This window comes from Amblyomma maculatum, chromosome 4 (assembly GCF_055883805.1).
Source record: "Amblyomma maculatum isolate TAMU_Amacu chromosome 4, ASM5588380v1, whole genome shotgun sequence".
Classification (NCBI taxonomy): Eukaryota; Metazoa; Arthropoda; class Arachnida; order Ixodida; family Ixodidae; genus Amblyomma; species Amblyomma maculatum.
In genome coordinates this window covers 62604986-62624122 of record NC_139347.1, presented here as the reverse complement: position 1 = coordinate 62624122, position 19137 = coordinate 62604986, and the positions used below count along the sequence as shown (strand labels likewise).

General features: G+C 43.9%; 1 protein-coding gene across 1 annotated transcript in view; it reads left to right on the top strand.

The window, feature by feature from the left end:
- The window catches only part of LOC146191231 (cytochrome P450 2J4-like), a 50271-nt gene extending 33048 nt beyond the window's left edge, over positions 1-17223 (top strand). Inside the window, exons 4-9 of the mRNA XM_084600289.1 lie at positions 761-867; positions 6032-6333; positions 10196-10311; positions 11025-11280; positions 13850-14040; positions 16178-17223. Of these exons, the coding sequence (XP_084456415.1) occupies positions 761-867; positions 6032-6333; positions 10196-10311; positions 11025-11280; positions 13850-14040; positions 16178-16353 (1148 nt within the window). The 3' untranslated portion in view covers positions 16354-17223. The remainder of the gene's footprint in view (positions 1-760; positions 868-6031; positions 6334-10195; positions 10312-11024; positions 11281-13849; positions 14041-16177) is intronic.
- The last annotated feature ends 1914 nt before the right edge of the window (positions 17224-19137 follow it).

Genomic DNA, 19137 nt, shown 5'->3' with positions numbered 1-19137 from the left:
CGAAAGCGATCGAAACCATGCATATGGTTGAATTATGTGGTAATGTAATAATGCATTCAACGGCTACATTTCCACACGATGCGTTAAAAAACCCGCTCTCTATAAAATCCGTCGTCGGCACTGTGAATGAGAAATGAAAAACATGCCGCTGGTAGGGGGTAGTTGAAAGGTAACGTGGCCGCGTAGTGATTGGTCTACTGCTTGTGTGACGTCACGAGGCCACACAACCAACTGAACAGCTTTTGTGAGATGGGAACCTAACCCGCTGGGACCCTTGAAACCTCAGATTCAGAGCCGCTCCTTCTACAAATAACGCAGGCACTGCAATTAATTTCCGATTAATCTGACTTTGCGGGTTCATTGCGGCAGCAACCGCACTAAAGAGCCAAATTCATAAGGACAATTGGTCGCATTCAAGAGCGATGGCGCCAAGGAGAAGTGGTTTGAAATCAGTCCATAAAGGTTTGTGACAACTCTCTGTGCCTAGGCATGGCATTGAAAACGCCGCTCAGTTGCAGATGAATTATTACGTTGCATAAGATAACACAACGAGGTATACACTACATTTTGTTTTCAAAATCAGCTACTAATACATTTTGTTTTTTTTTGTGCAATGTGCAATCAGCGCAATGTGTGTTTGCCTCTTTCTTTCTGTTTGTGTTCTAGCGCTGTTTTAAAATAATGTTTAACCGACCCGCCCAACAAGCCCCTTTTATTAATACATTGCTTGCTTCTCCTAACTATGAGTAGCTCTTGACAGGGGTGTCAAATCTCAACGGGCGGCCATGGGTTGAGAATAGAAGATTCTGTGTCCGTTCCGTTACGTCTGGGTCGTACGCTGGCAAGACCATGGAACAGCAAATTGAGGTGAGCACACAGCATTTAGGTAATCTAAATGCTATGTTTTTTATGTCCGTTATGTAATCAACATATAATGAATCAAGAAATTTCAGATAATGCTGACGTATTATTCACATTTCGAAATGTGAGATGCATTGCGACTGGCGACAGATTGTGGCATTACAATCACGTTTATTACGTTGAGGCTAACAACACCATCTAGTGACAGGACAAGAGGCTGAGAAGTCCACTCTTGGCCAGGAGGTTGTTCTGTGAATCACGTCGAATGACAAAGTTCCACCATATTAAAGAGACACGCATCTTGTCAGTTCTAGTTATTATGGCAGCTTCCTAACGCATAGCAGCACGAAACAATACCCACTTCCAAGCATCTATAAAGCCCCACGTTAAAAATAAAATGGTTCATCGTTATATTATAGTACTTGTGGTTTAACGAGGCAACGACCTCACTGAAGCCGCAGAGATAAAGAAGAGGTGGCAGGAATACACAGAAGAACTGTACAAGAAGGACCCGATTGTGCAAACCCAACATAAGACGGTTGTGATAACTGATCTCGAGCCGGGCATCCTGAAGAGTGAAGTTGAATGGGCCTTAGCCAGCCTTGCTAAGAACAAAGCTAGCGGAATTGATAGCATTCCAGCTGAGTTGCTTCAAAACCTCAACCATGACGCTGTTAACACTCTGCATACAATATGTCAGAAGATTTGGACAACCCTGCAGTGGCCACAGGATTGGAGGAGGTCAGTGTACATCCCCATTCCAAAGAAAGGCAGTGCCAAAGATTGTTCCAACCACCGCAAGATCGCGCTTATTTCGCATGCTAGCAAGGTGATGTTGAAAATCCTCCAAGGTAGGCTGCAGCAGTATGTGGATCGGGAGCTTCCGGACGTGCAAGCTGGGTTTCGCAAGGGCAGAGGAACTAGAGACCAAGTTGCCAACCTTCGCTGGATCATGGAAAAAGCAAGAGAGTTCCAGAAACCCATCTACTTCTGCTTTATTGATTATGCAAAAGCGTTTGACTGCGTAGATCACAGCAGATTGTGGCAAGCTCTCCAAGAGATGGGAGTTCCAATTCACCTCATCTGTCTCCTCAGGAACCTGTATGAAGGGCAAGAGGCCACAGTCAGAACTGGGCATGGTCTTACTGATTGGTTTCCGATTGAGAAAGGAGTGAGGCAAGGCTGCATACTGTCGCCCTGCCTATTTAACCTATATGCAGAGTGCATCATGAGGAAGGCCGGTCTGGACGAGTCTTCAGCTGAAGTGAAGATTGCTGGAAAACGTATCAACAACCTTAGATATGCGGATGATACCACTTTAATTGCAGAAAGTGAAGCGGAACTCAAGAGACTTCTGATGCGCGTACAAGAAGAGAGTGAGAAGTTTGGGCTTAAACTGAACATTAAAAAGACAAAGATCATGGCGTCTTGCCCTATCAAGTCCTGGAGCATCACGGGACAAGAAGTGGAAGCTGTGACAGATTTTCTCTTCTTGGGCTCCAAGATTACCTCGGAAGGAGACTGCAGCCATGAAATTAGGAGACGCCTGCTTCTGGGAAAGAGAGCAATGGTTAGCCTTGACCGCCTAGTAAAGAGCAGAGACATTAGTCTGCCAACCAAGATCCGTATAACTCGTGCTATGGTCTTTCCAGTTGTGATGTATGGATGCGAGAGTTGGACTGTGAAAAAGGCTGACCGCCGAAGAATTGACGCGTTTGAATTGTGGTGCTGGCGAAGACTCTTGAGAGTTCCTTGGACTGCCAGAAGATCAAATCAATCAATATTGTCGACCATAAATCCTGACTGCTCATTGGAGGGTCAAATTCTAAAGTTAAAGCTCAGCTACTTTGGTCATCTGATGAGAAGAGAGGAGTCGCTGGAGAAAGATTTGATGTTGGGAAAGGTTGAGGGTTGCCGGAGAAGGGGTAGGCAGCGAACGCGATGGTTAGATGGCATCCTCGAGGCACTGCAGATGAAGTTATGTGATGTTAGCAAGATAGTGAGAGACCGGAAAGCGTGGCGTGACATGGTCAATAGGGTCACGAAGAGTCGGACACGACTGAACGACTGAACTGGATTGGCTCTGGCTATGGAGCACGGCAGAGTGGAGGGCGCCTGATTAATTTTGACCATCCATGGGTCGTTAACGTACATTGACCTCGTAGTGCGCCGGGGTGCCTTTTACGCTTCGCCTGCACCAAAACGGTCCCGCAGCTGCCGGGTTTAAACCGTGTACCATCATTTTACCATCTTTGGATATATACTATTAGAGTTCTATAACCCCCGTACCGGCGTTGTCTATAAGTGCATTGTCTACTTCATGGGTAACTGCCTTTGGGGACAGGAAAGATGGAGGAGCTGGCTTGAAAGCAATTGCCAGCTGTCACTGAACTTTTCACAAATGCTGTTTACCTCCACTCGCGTTGAAGCTTCGTTGTTGACTCTAAAGCTTTCATTGAACTCTTAAATTCATGCGATTTTGGCAAATATGTGCCCCCGCTGCATTAGTGCGCATGTGAGTTATCATTGACTTAATGCTATCCTAAACGCAGCTCAATCGGACTATACCCATCGAAAATGTGCTCACCTATCGAAATACCCCAGTCATATTTAGTTGAAAATTTTTGGATTTTTCTTCATGCAATTGAAACCCTATGTATGCACGTTAATGTTTTTTCTATAATCCATTCATATAATTTGTTTAATGAGACAATATTATCAGCCAATCAGGAGAAGCATCCTCCAACTGGCGGTTACCAAGGCAGTCTCTATAAGTTTTTACAACTACTTCTTTGTGGTATGAGCGTGTAATGTATATTAGCGAGGAATGTGAAGCGAAAACTGATGTTATATGAGCGTAAAATAATAACCTTAAGAGCAGAAAAAAGTGCACGTCAGCGGCCGAAAGCAAAATTTAAGGCCGAGATTAATAAAGTCGCTTGTATAAAGCTTTGGCAGCTAGTACATTACTGTAACAGTCGGAAATTACACGGATATTTTTCGAGTCTTTTGTCCGAATGTGGCTGTAATCAGTCGAAGAGAGATGATTATCACCACCACGAACCATTCAGTGCTCTTAGTTCACAGGTAATTTTGACAGAATGCTTGAGAAATAAAAAAGTTTCCTATTTTATTACATATATTGCTAAAAGCTTGTACGTTTCTTAATTCCTGTGGGTCAAAGTAGGTTGCTTAGGAGATTCGCGTTGTTCTTTCTAAACCTTGAGGCCGGAAAGAAAAACTGAGAGCAGCACGAAAAGTTTCTTTTGAAGTTCTAAAAGACGATTTCCCATACTTTGGTGAGTGTAGAGGTTAGAATTATATTGATAATGCTTCGCATTTTGGCCAGATAGTGTTACTTATAACTCAAGGCCAAGGCTCGATAAGTAGCTCACATTTGTTTATGAATTTGGCAAACCTTTTCAAGCCGAGTGCTTTGAAGCTTCTGGATCTTAGTTTCTTATACCTTGGATAAAAGGAACGTGTCCCGCGTACCATCTTCTTCTTTTGTTTTATTCTCCTTTATTTATTTATTCCGCAAAGACCACTTGTGAAACATTACACGATGGAATTTAATTTCTCACAAGAGATCTGTAATCATGTAATACCTTCCTTTTCTGCCCTGTATTTTATTACTTTTCTCATGACCTATCGCTTTGCTTTTGCAACGGCTAGTTTCATGTGCGTTATCACGAACACCATCGTCTTCCTACCTCTACAAGAACCGTGCAGTCACATAGAAATGACAGACCTTCTTTGGGCGAAGAAAGAGCTTTCTCTGAACGGAGCGGAGGAAACGAGCGTGAGGCAATGACTTCCATGATTGTGGCATTCTCGAGAGTTGACTGCGCTAGTTAGGAAGAGGCTCTTTTCTGCTTGTTGTTTCCGCCCCTCGGCGAGCGCTTGGTTAAAGGCACTGTAATAGTTTTTAAATGAAACACCAGCATTATGAATACACGCAAAAGCTTATATATTCAATGTGCTCACAGGGCGATAGTTTTTCGCGCTGCTAGTGATATGATTAAAACACATAGTTTCGGCATTTTCTTCGTCTTGACCCGCCTAACTTCGTTTCAAAGGTCAATGAAGCATGCTTCAACTGTGTCCCGTTAAAAAAGAAAAAATAAACAGTTTCCGAACCACTCATTATAGGGCCCTGCAGTCGTATATTTAGATATTGCTGCTTTATGAATCGGAAAACTTATGGCATACCTTTCATTTGGGCTCACAATTGCCCCTGCTAACCTTGAGCGAATACAAAAAACTAACAGGAAGGCATTTCGTACCGAAAGCGAAAAAATCGCTAACATCTCCGCAGGCCCCAATAGATCCACGGCCATTCTAATGCCCCCCAGTTATAAATGCCATGAGTTCAAAGAGCTCATTCTAATTGGGTTGTAAGAATTAACAATAATCAGAAGATGGCCATACCTAATCATGTAACGATGATTCCGCGAATTTTCACTTTATCAGACCTACTAATGATACTGACATGGCACGTCTAATCTTGGAAAATATACCTAAAACAGCCAACTAGTTGTGAAAGATTACAGCCTATTATATATTTGAACTGAAAATGAAATGAACAGGCATTAAGGCCGTTAATCCAAGTCACTATGGGCCACCTCTGCCATATTCATCGTCCCCACTATGTTGTTTATTACATTACCATCTTGCATGACCATTAACTTCCCCGTGTGTGCATGTACAGCCTTTATCAAAAGTGTTGAGTCTAGAGGATCTGCTTCTGAGCTGTGGAGCGGCGCTGATTTAGCATTAATGGAGGTTTGTTCTTCCAGTTGGAGAGGGTAGGAGAAACAAATCTTGCCGTCAATAAATCCGGAACACTGGAAATTTGTTGCAAGCCACATAAATTGACTAGGAAGCAGACCACCTGGGCTCTGTAATTTTGACAAAGACCGTGCATTCCGGATTTCATTACTTGTTGCTTGACCGAAAGAGCATTGGCCTTGCAAACTGGTAGCCGATGAAGGGATTCACAGATAAATCAGTAGGGAAAGGTCTCTAATTTGATCGGTTCTGTGGTAATTTTAAACCTTCTTGGTTACGCCCATGTTGTGATAATTCTTCATTATGATGCAAAAAAGGCATAATTAAACCATATTTTCGATGCATATGTTAACAAACGTTCATTCGTCTCTAATGACAGGATGAGGCCGTCTACTTGGCAGAAAAGATAGCCGAAGCGGATGGACAGGCCATCAATGTGGCTGATCTGGTCTTGCCCAGCGTATCCAACAATGTGACAGCCCTCGTTTTGGGTTCGCGGTACAACTTCGAAGACAAGAGGCGGACCTTTCTGGACGGCCTGCTCGTGAGGGCTATCCGGTGCTTGGCGGCAGGGGCACTGATTTCCGTCATGCCCGTAGGCCTGCGGACGATCACCACGCTATTCTTCACCAAGTTTGGCCAAATGAGAAAGATCGTGGATGAAATGAGAAAATTCTTCAGGTACCTATTCTGCTTTAGCGAAATTAGGCACTTCCCTTTGGTTTGCTGATACGTACTCCGAAAATAAATCGTCCTAGCGTTAAATTTTGTAGCAGAGAGCATATACGAGCTTACATATGATGGCATGTGTGTGTGTGTGTGTGTATGTGTGTGTGTATGTGTACGCGTGCGCGCGCGCGCGCGCACGCGTACATTTTGCTAAGCATCAGAGGATGGACACGCTGTTGCCCCCATAACACCGCATTTGGTTCACAATCGTTCTTGATATCTAAGAAAGTTCGACTAACAGGGTTGACAGATCGGATGAATGTAGCTTTTGCGTTACTGTGGCTAGCGCTTCCAAAATAGCGTTCGTGTACAAAAGGAAATAGAAAGCGCAGTGGAATATTTCGGCTGTTTTTTAGGTGCTTTTAATTTATTTCACTTTTTCTCGGTCTCTGCTGAAAACAACGGTACTAATGCACACATATATGCATCGCTATATGTAGTAACAGCTGAGGGAAGTATTCGACGTGTTCGATGTAGCCGCATCCGCATGTAAGGTACCCCCTTAAGCTGGTACTTGTTGCTAAGCCTAAGCGTTTCTTATTTAAACCACGCGCTTTATATCGGTTTGCAGTTTTTGTAGAGAGAGCTCGTAATGAAAAGGCACATTTTAGCCAGACCATATAACTCCCCGATATGTTTATCCGATCAAACAGAAACCCCCAAAACAACCGCTAATGATGTACAAACTGTGCAGTCTTCCTCCGTAGCCCTTCCGCAGCGTTACAAGACAACCATGAGCATCACCTTCATAGTCATGGTTCTTGCTTATGGCTGTGGCTGTGCATGGCATGTCATTCTCGTCATCAACTTTCATCCGTGCGCAGTGGACGCAAAAGACGCCGATAATAATTAGTTACCATTAACTGGTAAAACACCGATATTAACCGGGTAATTTAATTTTACAAGCTTCCAAAGTTGTATATAGTGCGTTATGCTTAAGGTAATAAATCACCGATTTAGCCAATCTTTGCCTGATATCTGCCCTTTAACTCCGAACGATCGCGCCTGCTTTGTTTTGTTTTGTTTTTTAATCTCGTGTGGTAAATCCGTAGCAGCCGTTTCTGTGGTAGTTCGCAAAGATGAGATTGCTTTTCACACATTCATGCCTGAAAGTTTCATAACTGGCACAGCTGACAGTTACACCTTTTCAGTGTTTCTTATCACTGCTTGATCCTTCATGTACGCTCTAAGCTTTGTAAGCTAGTCCTCTCTTCCCTTTAATAGTATGCGCTTTCACCTACACTTCTACACGCAAAGCAGAGCCGCCCCAGATCAATTTGTTTTCCCTCTCGGCGTATTAGGTTTTTGAAATCCAGAGAGCGAATATCTCCGGTCAGTTATATTTGGTCAGCGCACGTGTGGCACGTTGAATCCCAGTATATTTTTTGTTCCTCCTGGAAGTAACTGCAGTTTCAAAAAGTAGCACAATCTGTTTGCAAATTAGGAACACCACGCCGTCACACTATCGCGAACTAGGCGATTAGCCATAAGTACTAATACACAGAGGCTTGCTAACTGGATGCACGAGGCCGTTCTTCTTTTAAACGTTGCAGGTAAACATTTATGCTCAGAAGAGCCGCATTGTTGTCAATGCGACCGCAGCACGAACGCTACGCTAAAAATGGAAACAGCCTATTCAGCCTTCGCACACTACGCCGTCATATTCGTCCGCCCCTCTTGTATTCAAAACAGATGTCGTTTGCACAATAAAAGACATGGATATTCCGCCCACAGAGCGACGCAACCGTCATGCAGCCATCTGCGGCGCCAATTTCGACTTGAAACAGAGCCAAATGGCGTATTTTTTACGTGTTTGCTTGCCATTCGCGTTTTCTAGCGCGTGCCTTGGCAATGCAAAAAGCGGGTCATTCCTAACAGGTAACCGACGTAGATGCGATCAAATTAGCACTTTGGGCCAGTTGGTTCATACTTAGTACATTAAAAGTCCAGCGCCAAAAACAAGCACAAAGGAACACATGAGGACAGGATAAAACCCATCCTGCAGTTTCATGTTCCTTTGTCTCCGGTTTTTGCGCGGGTCTTTTTATGTTCTAAGTAGATGCGACTCTGGTCGACGCCTTCTTGTTGAAATGCGAGCCACATCGTTCGTTACGTAGTCGAAGCCTTTGGCGACCTTGGTTCGTTCATTCGCTGCGGTGCAGTGTCACTGTGTGCAATGGGGACTTACGCGGAGTTTAGGATGGCAAGCAAACACGTAAAAAATAAGCCATTTGGCTCTGTTTCAAGTCGAAATTGGCGCCGCAGATGGCTGCATGATGGTTGCGTCGCTCTGTGGGCGGAATATCCGTGTCTTTTATTGTGCAAACGACATCTGTTACTAGCACAAGACCCTCCTAGAGAAACTAACGTATTTCCTATCCTATCCTAGGATGCTCAAGAATGCTTCCGTGCAACGCACAGCCGTAGAGTGCTCCAACAATTCTGCGCCAAAAAGCGTCGTCAGACGAAGAAGATGAGAACAAAAAAGGAGAGCCTTTTTATTCCACAAACCATCGCGCGGAAGCTTCCAAATACGGACTGTCCGTCCACGTATAAAATATTGCACAAACTTTGCGATGGGGGAGGGGGGGGGGGGGGTGATTTTGAACCTGCGTCAACTGAGTTTTCGAATTCGGCAAAATCAATATTGGAGGCGTGCCAAACAAATTTTCGGGGTGAACCAAGTCCTTTTCAGAGGTGGGCCAGGTTGGTTCTGAACGTGGATCAACTCAATTTTCGAACTAGGTGAAGTCACTTTTGGGAGTGGGCCACCCAAAATTCGGAGGTGAGACAAGTCCATTTTCTAGCGAGAAAAAGCAGTGTCGAGAGCCGTGTAAGTAGATTTTCGGCATGCGCCGCGCAAATTCTGACCGAAGCTAACGAGATCTAGTGTGTAAATATAAACTAGTTTATGAGAAAGGGAATTCGCAGTATTTGTCACCATTCTCTGCGGACATCTAAACCGCTGTAAGGAAAAAGATTAAGTTAACAGTGAAAGCAGAAAAGTAGAAAGAAGTGCCTAGTGGAGGGCTTCGGAATAATTTAGACCATCTGGGGATCTTTAAAAAGTATGACATCATGGGCGCATTTGCGTTTCACCATCATTTAAACGCGGCAGCTGCGGTGAAGTTCGAACCTTGGAACTTCGTTTCCAACGAGACTTATCAACGACTTAAAGCTCAAATGGTTATTCAAAATTCAAATTTAGAATAACACTTAACTTGTCACATTACCTATAAAGGCCATCCCCAGAACTGAGCTTTCCTTGGGCCATTACACATAGCCACTTGTTTCTTTAATGCATCTGGATAAAGCTTCATTTTCTTCGCGGCAGACATTGTCAAAACCACTGGGGTTAGACCAAGACTAATTTGCGCTAAACATTTGCTCGCCCATTTCTACACCATGTCGCAGGAAAGAAGGGTGTGACGAGCAGGAAAGAAGGGTGTGATGGATGGCAGAGAGTATAAAAGGCCCAGAGAAGAAGCTTAATTTGACGCCTTCATTGGTATCAACGGAGTCGTTGCTCTGGCAAGCCTTGTAAAATTAAAATAGTTTCTCTCTCTCTCACTCCTTCCATTTCGTTCGCTCTCTTACACACGCTGTTTTACCTACCGTCAGTTACTTTCAGTGAAGCGGTGACTGCCCACTTGATGCTGATTCATAAAGCAATTAAGGGAGGAAAGTGTCCTTTCTCACAGATTACAATTTACTGTTCTCACAGCTTCTGTCGGGTTTCGGGTTCCATGACTCATATTCTTAACGATCTCGAAATTTACGCTGGTATAAAGTTATATGTGTATGTTTCTTACAGCGAAGAAGTGGTATCAAGTCAAACCACGAGAAAAGATGCAAAGAGCATCAATTTCATAGAAGACTACAAGCTAATGATCAGCGACCAAAAAGACGACGTGAACAGCTGTTTTAAAGGTAAATAGGTTTGGTATGATTGTATAAGATTAAACGTCTTTAAGCGAATCCCGCAATGAGGCACGCAAAAGGTAAAATAACGCAGGCATCTAAAAACAATGCAGATGCAAGCAATGTGTAAGTAATAATGCGTACTAAAAGAGAGATTGGGAACAGATCGAAGTTGATCTGCGTTGATACGGTACTGCGTTCTAAACGCAAGAACATCATTCTAATAGAAAAACGGGCTTTTATACGCTAGAAAACCCCCGAAACTCTAAGTACACATGTACAGATAAGTGCAGAATTATTTCCTAACATCCTTGCGTCGGCACTGTTTTCTTGTCACGGATCACAGAGGCTACGTTACACTGAAATTCTCTTCATACCGGTGGCAACCTGTCTTTCTCGGTAGAGACGTTGCGAGTTTGATACCACTGGCGGGAAGATTTTTAAATTCAATTTTCTCGGCACTAACTCTACCTTTTGATGTCGGACGAACGTCAACAGAGTCAGAAAGAATTAAAGAATAAATTTTTGCAAAGAAAAAATTTCTGATGGAGTCATCGTAAGTGTTCCTCTAAAACGAATCTAAACCCATCGATGAAGGTCTGCTCAAAGGGTAACGGCATTGCAACCGCTGTCCACGCTGGTATTGGATGAACACTAAGTGTGGAGAAGACCGAAGTTTAACTTTTTCTGTCTTTTCTTATATCCCTTGTCTCCTCTTACAGAGGAGTACCTGATGGGCAACGTGCTAACGCTCTTCGGCGCGGGCTCCCAGTCGACCTACCAAACTCTCGTGTGGCATCTGCTCAACCTGGCAGACAAGGACACCATACAGCGAAGGATTCAAGCCGAGGTGGATCAAGTGGTCGGCAGAAATCGTAGCCCGAGCTGGGAAGATAGGCACTCTATGCCTTATACCATGGCTACGATCTGGGAGCTGTACCGCTGGAGAACCCCGGTACTGATGGGACTGCCCAGGGAGTGAGTATGGTACAAAAAGTAAAAAGCTGCGAGAAGCTAACCAGCAAAACGTTAAAAAAAAACTATCTATTTGTCCAAACCTGTAGTATCAAAGGCACCCCTCGCTGGCAATTCCCTTAACCAATACATACTCAGAACACGCACGAGCAATGACTGCACAGCGAAACAGCGGGCGCTGCGCCCACTTGTTTCACGTTCAACCCGTCAAATGTCGTTGGGCACTATAGCCACACAACGAGGAACATGGCCTAGGCGTGTTCCGTACCCGCACAACGCATTTCCTCCGACCGGCGGTTAGCGTTCTTGCTGAATGCCAAAAGCTTGGGTAAAGGTGATACCGCTTCAGGGGTGCAATATTTGACTGTCAGAGTGGCGTTGGCTGCTACATTTTCTTAACTCCACCCGGCCTGAATGTGTCAAAATATGTGGCCGCCTGGCCGCCGTCGCGCACATTTCAGTGCACTCTGTATGAAGTCTTCCTCTCTTGTCTCTCTCGACGACACGTTGCCAGTGGAAATGTGGCTTATTTATATGCTTCTGTTCTTGGCATAATTTCCATTCTTCTTGCTCTATTGCGTCACTAGCATAAATTACAGATAAATACGTCTTAAAAGTGTGGCAGCAAAGTGATTTCTTTGCTAAACAAAAAAAAAAACATACAATTATATTATAGGTACACTTGTAGTTGTGAACATTCGGCGTTCGCTCTCTCAAAGGCAGACAAAGCTAAGTGCTAAAAACTGCATTTACCTTTTCCTGTGCGCTACTATACGAAAACTAAATTTACACATTGCACCAGCCACTGGCACAGTGTCCATTGACAACATCGTGCTTTAAAGCATTGCCAGGGAGGCTATTTTGAGGTGATGTAGCTGCTGAACGAGCTTTGTTATGCAGCACAGGTTTGATTTAACGAGCATTGCCCGCATTGAGAGCAGTGCTCAAAGTGAAAATTGCTTGCTTCTTCGCAGTTCAGAATTTTTTTTTTTTCGAATTTGTTTTTTTATTAATGCTTGAGCAGCCATTTTGCTCCACCAGTGTCCGTCACTCATCAGTCTTTATTCATTGCATCACTGTATTGAAAATATATGCTACCGTCTTGTATATTCCATTAATACAGCTTTCAATCCCTCACTGACGAAAACCTTCGCATTCCACACACATGATTCGCTAGAGTCAAGCTTATTGCCTGAAATTCATGTGATTTGTACACATCCTAATACTTGCGTGACAAGTATATGCCCCAAAAATGTACAAAGCTAATAAGGTAGCCTTGTTCAGAATATTCATAGCTCTAATTTAGGTTTCGTGGTTGCACATGAAACTGCAAACAAGTTATTTACCTTTAAAAACTAAAACGACAGGAGATTATGCTAAAGTGAGGTGCACGCTTCGCCTCTTCGTAATTTTTGATGGTAGTTAGAACATGACCTATTTTTCTGAGCAATATTTATTGTTGATCAGCTCATGCCGGTTACAACAAATTAAGATCGAAAATTCGACATAATAAAACGGTTGTCGAAACATATTTGCTTTAGTTTATAGGAAAATAACTAGGTGTTGCCTTCTTTAGTCTTCCTATTTCTCGCCGTTAAACTAAGGGAAAGCCTTACCAGCGCTGGCTGATATTGATCATAAGCGGATAATTATTTAAGGTGCAAGGTGCAAGGTGCAAACATGATTCGCCATATTAGATACCCACCAACTGAATTATGAGACATCTTGACAAATGGTGTTGATGCAACGGCTGCTGGCGTAACGCGAGCGCTCCGTCATGCGTCAATGCCCACTTCGTCACCTTTATCTGTGTCACAAATAAAGGTTAGGAACCAATGAGTGATCGTCACGATCGCGAACTAAAAGAATGGCACCAGCGCTTGATAGCGGGAGATAGCGATGGACCTGCCAGATTATTAGTGCTTCATTAGAACAGCTAAAAGGCTTGCCGCCTCGATAAAAGAGATCAGCGAATGACGCCTGGTCTACAAATGCTACAGAGCTACCAGTCGCCAGGTTCCGAGGCCCACGCCTAGTGAGCTGAGGCCCACGGACGCACACAAATGCTCGAGCCAAAGTGCTTCCAGCGTGAAGTGTGAGCTCATCTTCTCAGGTCATTTGGCATCGGTCTTTGATTAGTGGAGCCATACTTTTAGCATCTTCGCGACTTCTGGTCAGTGTCGTGAGAGGGAGCAGGAGAGATAATCGAGGTCAGGTCGCCTACGACAAGCTGGTGCAGTGCTAGGACGCGACCCAAGCGCATTACAAAGAAGACCTCGACGAACGACAGGCTTCGTATCTCCGGAGCCATGGTAGGAATGATGAAGACTGTTCATGCGTCCACCAAACGTTGCAGTACTGTTCAAACTGCGCTTCTCATCGAAACACATTTCTGGATTTTAAACAAATTGATCGCTGGTGAAAAGCGCTGGACAGATGTTAAGACTTGCGTACTCAGTTTATTCATGTTTCGCGAACCTCTCTTGCTAATGAAATTCTAGATTTTTGAATTATATATAGCCCATAGAGAAATACAGGTTTTTTTTTTTAACTATGGGTTATCACACTGCAGGGCTCAACAAGACATTATGGTGTGCGGCTACTTGATCCCTGCTGGTACAGTTGTCATATCCAACATATGGGCGACCCACATGGACCCTAAGCTTTATCAAAACCCCGAGATCTTCAATCCAGACCGGTTCTTGGCCGACGGAAGTTCAGCACTAGTCGAGAAACCTGAGTACCTAATGCCATTCTCCACAGGTAAGCACACATTTCATCGTGAAAGCACCAACTTTAGTGAGAACACGCCCGGTTAGGGCATAACCTCACAACTTCCTTCGCCACTTTTCAATGAACGATGGCCTGAATGATTTACAATGTTAAAAATTTTCCAAATGACATTAAATTGTACACTTAAAAAAAAAGGCTAACATTAATGCTGTATTCGTATTTAGAAGCCCAATTTCAAATAGATTGCGCATATCGTTTATGTAAAGAATACTCTCTCAGTTCAGACACCTACAGATGATAGCAGTAGTGTCCTTTCAAAATTACTAACGTTGCCAAAAAAGATTTATCAAGGAAGGCTGTAGTAATTTTGCATTCGTTGTGGACATCCCAGCTGTGCCGACAGATAAGTGACGAAGGATAGTGTGTGGAAAAGGAGAAGGAAAGAGACGCCGAGAACGGCAGCGCTTAGTATTATAATGAATAAACAGCGCTAAATACGAGGGCGAATAACAAAGAAGCAAACAGAACGAGCGCTTCTTTGCTCTTCGTCCTCGTCTTTAGCGCTGTTTAATCATTATGTCACCGTACCAACTAGCCCAAATGTCTCTTTTATTACAGCTTAGTATCAGCTTCAACCATCACAAAGTCAGCGTACCTGCACCGCAATCACACTGCATGAGCGCGCGTGTCATCCCGTTTTCGCATCATTGTGGCGCCAATACTCGCGTCGCAATCTGAGCACGTTGTTCACTCGATCGGGATGGTGTGAATTCTGTTGTTTGGGCATCCGCTCCTGTAACGCGCAAGTCACGCCACTGCGCAATACCATCTGATTTCTCTGGTGTATATCCTACGCTTGAGCGTGCGACGGAGGGCTTCAAATGCAATGCAGGTTGTCGAGCGGAGAAAATATAGTCCTAAGCACGTGGTTCCGACGAAGTAAGTTTATCGCAGCAATGTTTATTTGGCAAAAATGAAAATCTGCGAAGAATAAACAGAAATATTCGGAGGGCACTTACGCTCCACCTGAGGGTATGACGCGATAGCGGCCGGTGACCCCTGGGTTACTTCCGCTTTGAAACACCGACGTATACGCGCAGTTTGCACTAGACCGCAGAGGAACCATCTGTCTTGGCAACAAGGAATAAAATCTCGGAGTTTCGATAGCCACCGCATGCCGGCGCCACATGTTTTTACTCGCACGTTTAAGACTCGTCCTTGAAATTTCCCTCTTAAACTTGAGTACGGCTTCGACTTTCACAGCAAGCCCAACAACTTGAGTACGGCTTTTCGTCACAGCAAGCCCAGTACACTCTTGCGTAAAATGTGGCAGCGCGCTTCGAGGGCCCAGATGTGCCGCGATTATAGCTCTACCATTCCAGAATTGATGAAGTTCTGTCACATTCGCACCATCTGCGCTGCTCACACAACAGAGCTTTGTGATGATGTTGGTCCTTAGATAAGTGAGAGAGCGGCACGCTTATTTCGCGACCTGCAACAAGCCGATGCATTGTAGGAAGCAGCGTTGGAACGCGAATCTAACGGCGCTTTATTCATGCACACTATCGCGTAGCTCTTTCAACTTCGCGATATTCAATTTCTGCAGTATTAACAGGATTTCAGTCAGCCTAACTCGTCGGGAGCACTTCAGTCGCACAGTTTTCGTGGTGGAAAACTTTCCTGTTACACTTCAGCGCTGATATCTATACTTTATAAATAAACGCTTTGTTAGTGTCTGATCAATATTCAAGTAGGTGGAACCGAAAAATGCATAGTGTTTACTTTACACAAATGGTGACAACATTCTTGTGGCTAAAAACATTGCTAGCACAAAACGCCCTGTTAAAGCAATGACAATAAAACGGAGAATTGAGCTAGTTGGTACATTTTTAAGAAATAACAGCGTGGAGACGAAGGGCGAAGGACAAGGAATAAGACAACACCTGCACTGAACACATCGCAGGTGTTGTCTTCTTTTTGTGCTTTGTCCTTCGTCTCCGCGCTGTCATTCCTTAATAAAGCAATCCCATTCACGCAATATCTATTGCGACGAAGTCTGAGTTGTTATTAATAGCTTAATTTTAGCTAAGACAACCTGTATAGGAAAGAAAAACTCGCACTAACTATATTAAAATCACATCACAAAATTGACTTTCCTTGCTTTCAGGTAAACGCATGTGTCCTGCTGAGCTCATGGCCAACATTCAGGTGTTCGTCTATATCGCAACCATCGCCCAGCGCTTCACTGTCCTGCCTGAAGAAGGAAAAGCAGTAGACTTGGACTTCGACAGCGATAGCGTCTGCGTTCCAAGGCCGCAGAAACTGCGCTTCGTGGCTCGATAGAGATGAAAAGACCTGGCAATGTGCGCTAGTCACGCATCACGTATACACGGATCATTTCTTTCCAAAGCTGAACATAAGCGCCATCAGTTTAGACCTCAGACTCTGCTTAAGAGCGCGGCATTGCTTAACGTCTTAGAGTGATGCTCGAGTTATCCTTTACTCGTCGTCAGTAATGCTCTTAGCAGAGGCCACGAACAAAAAAAAAAAAGAAAATAAAGGGACATTTCAACGCTGCCTTAAGGATATGACGCCATAGCACCCCGTGGTCATCTGGGCTGTAAGCTTTCGCGCTGAGGAATCGAACGACGCATGCGATAGCCGCCTCTGAGCGGAGGACGCTGGAACCCCAAAAGAGCAATTCATCAGGATGCTATCTTTGGAGGCAGTGTCCTACATCAGATTGGGAGTTATTGCGGTTGCTGCCGCATGAAGGCGCCATGATGTCATGTCAAAAAAAAAAAAAAAAGAAAACGCCAACATGAACTTTGCTCATTGTTTAATACTACCGCCGCAACTAGAATTTCTGTAGGGCTCATTTTCAGGAGCATGCCGAATTAAGACATCAGCTTTTTCACGTGAGTGACCACGCGACATATATATAAAACCTCCTTGTACCGGTGCCTTACAAGCGTGCCTTTGCGCCCAAGATGGTAGCATTGGCTGGTAACCGAAGGGCAGTGAGTTAAGTCCAAAGTTTAACTTATGGAAATTTGTCGTTACGTAAAATCTAATTTATGTAAAACGTAATACACATGAAGCTCCAAATCCGCTGACACCAAGAAAAGCATAGAAGAAATGTTTGTGTTTATTATAGTGAAATAATTATCTAATCTGAAGATAATTAATTTGAAAGAATAAAAACAACCACATGCACCGGTGAAGCATGTCGTGTGTTTCTTGACACAAAGTAGACGCGAAGTAGGCTTCTAGACACGAGCGTGATCTGGGTTTCTTATTCCACTGACCATAGACTTAGGGTTATAGCTTTGAAACTACATGCAAGCTCATCAAAGAAGATCAAAATACGGACGCCATACCTGCTACGCTACGAATGCTTGCACTATGGACTTTTGGCAATTGTTGCGCGCTTTCTCGACTGTGAGTGCCACATGTTACTCTCTTCTTTTACTTCTTCAACCAACTTCAACTTTCCCCCAGGATAGCATGTATGGTTATCACTAGTCTAAATAATTCCGCTGTAAAGGAAAGGCTGTCCCCATGGGCGCTTCTTACCTGCTCGTGGTAAACCGGCAACATCTAAAGAAGCACAATTTCCTCCTTCTCATCTATCCTGCCCTCGACAATGTTTCCTTCTTTCCAGTCAAAAATAGCATCTTCTAATCCACTGTTGGTAACTGTAAAAGCCACAATATTTCTGATTAATTCTTTTTTTCAACCTAATTTTCATGCTGTTTTTGTTACATTGAAGTAGGATGGACAGTTGGGCGAGTTGGTTTATTACCTTTTGACGTATTTCGTACGAAGAGTTTGAGATTGATGTTTCATGTTCTCTGTGTTTGCTACATATGACTTTTGTTGGCATGGTGATAAGTTCTCCATCGTGATGGCGGTGAATAAATTACCTTAGACTTTTTATTCCGCTTTAACTAATTCAGAAATATGTGTTCGTGTGCTGGTGTCTGTGGAAGCGTACACACGTTTTCCTCCTGCGCACTTTCGAATTTGTGTAACTAGAAATTCGCCCCTTTCATTTCCACACATGTCTCCACGCACTAATCTCCCTTAACTAGGGATAACAAGGATTACTGCTTCAGCAGGCACAGATGACATTACACGCTGCACAAGAGATTGTTATGAATGCGAAAGCATTAGTAGGCTGTGCTAACGCCGGAACAGCAAAATATGTCGCTGGAAGTTGGGCCTCTAGTGATCTCATTTCCAAGTGGCATCACCAGTCAATTACCGGATAAGATCTTTAAGTAATAACATAAAGAAGTGCTGCATCATCAACGAGACGAGTAATTAGTCATGTGACATGAAAGTGTCGAGCCATGTAATTCATGAGCCTTGGGCCACGAGATAAAATGTGCTGAGTCCCATTTGAGTGGCTGCACAACAGCCATAGTTGCCCAAGAAGAAAGTAATAAATTCCAATTAAGAAAGATGCTCGGCAAGGATACATGTTCCCCCTGTACTATTCACAGGTTGTTTAGAGGAAGTATTCAGAGACTTGGAATGGGAGCAGATAGGGGTAAGGTGCGATGAAGAATACCGCGGTAATCTGCTTTTTTCTGGTGACGTTGTCTTGCTAAGTAACTGAGGCGACGAACTGCAAAGACTGATTGGCGACCTAGACAGAAAAAAGAGGAAGGTAGACCGGAGGAATAACGCACAGAAGACTAAAGTATTGATTCAACAGCCTCGGAAGGAACAGCAGTTTATGAGGAGCAGCAAAGCACTGAAAGTGATTAGCGAATATGTCTGCTTAGGACAGGTAGTCACCGCAGATTCGCACTATGAAAGGGAAATAATTAGGCGAATAAAATTGGGATCGAGCGCATTTGGCAAGTACTCGCCGATTAGGACTAGCAGCGTACCGGTATCGCTCAAGAAGGAATTGTACAACAGTTGTATCTTACCTATAGTCACCTGTGAGGCTGAAACGTGATGGCTAACAAAAAAGATTCTACTTGAGCGGAGAACAACTCAAAGGCCAATGGAACGAAAAATAGTAGGGGTAACGTTAATAGATAGGAAGCGTGCGGAGTGAGTCAGAGAAATATCTCGACTTAATGACGTTTTAGCAGAAATCAAGAAGAAATG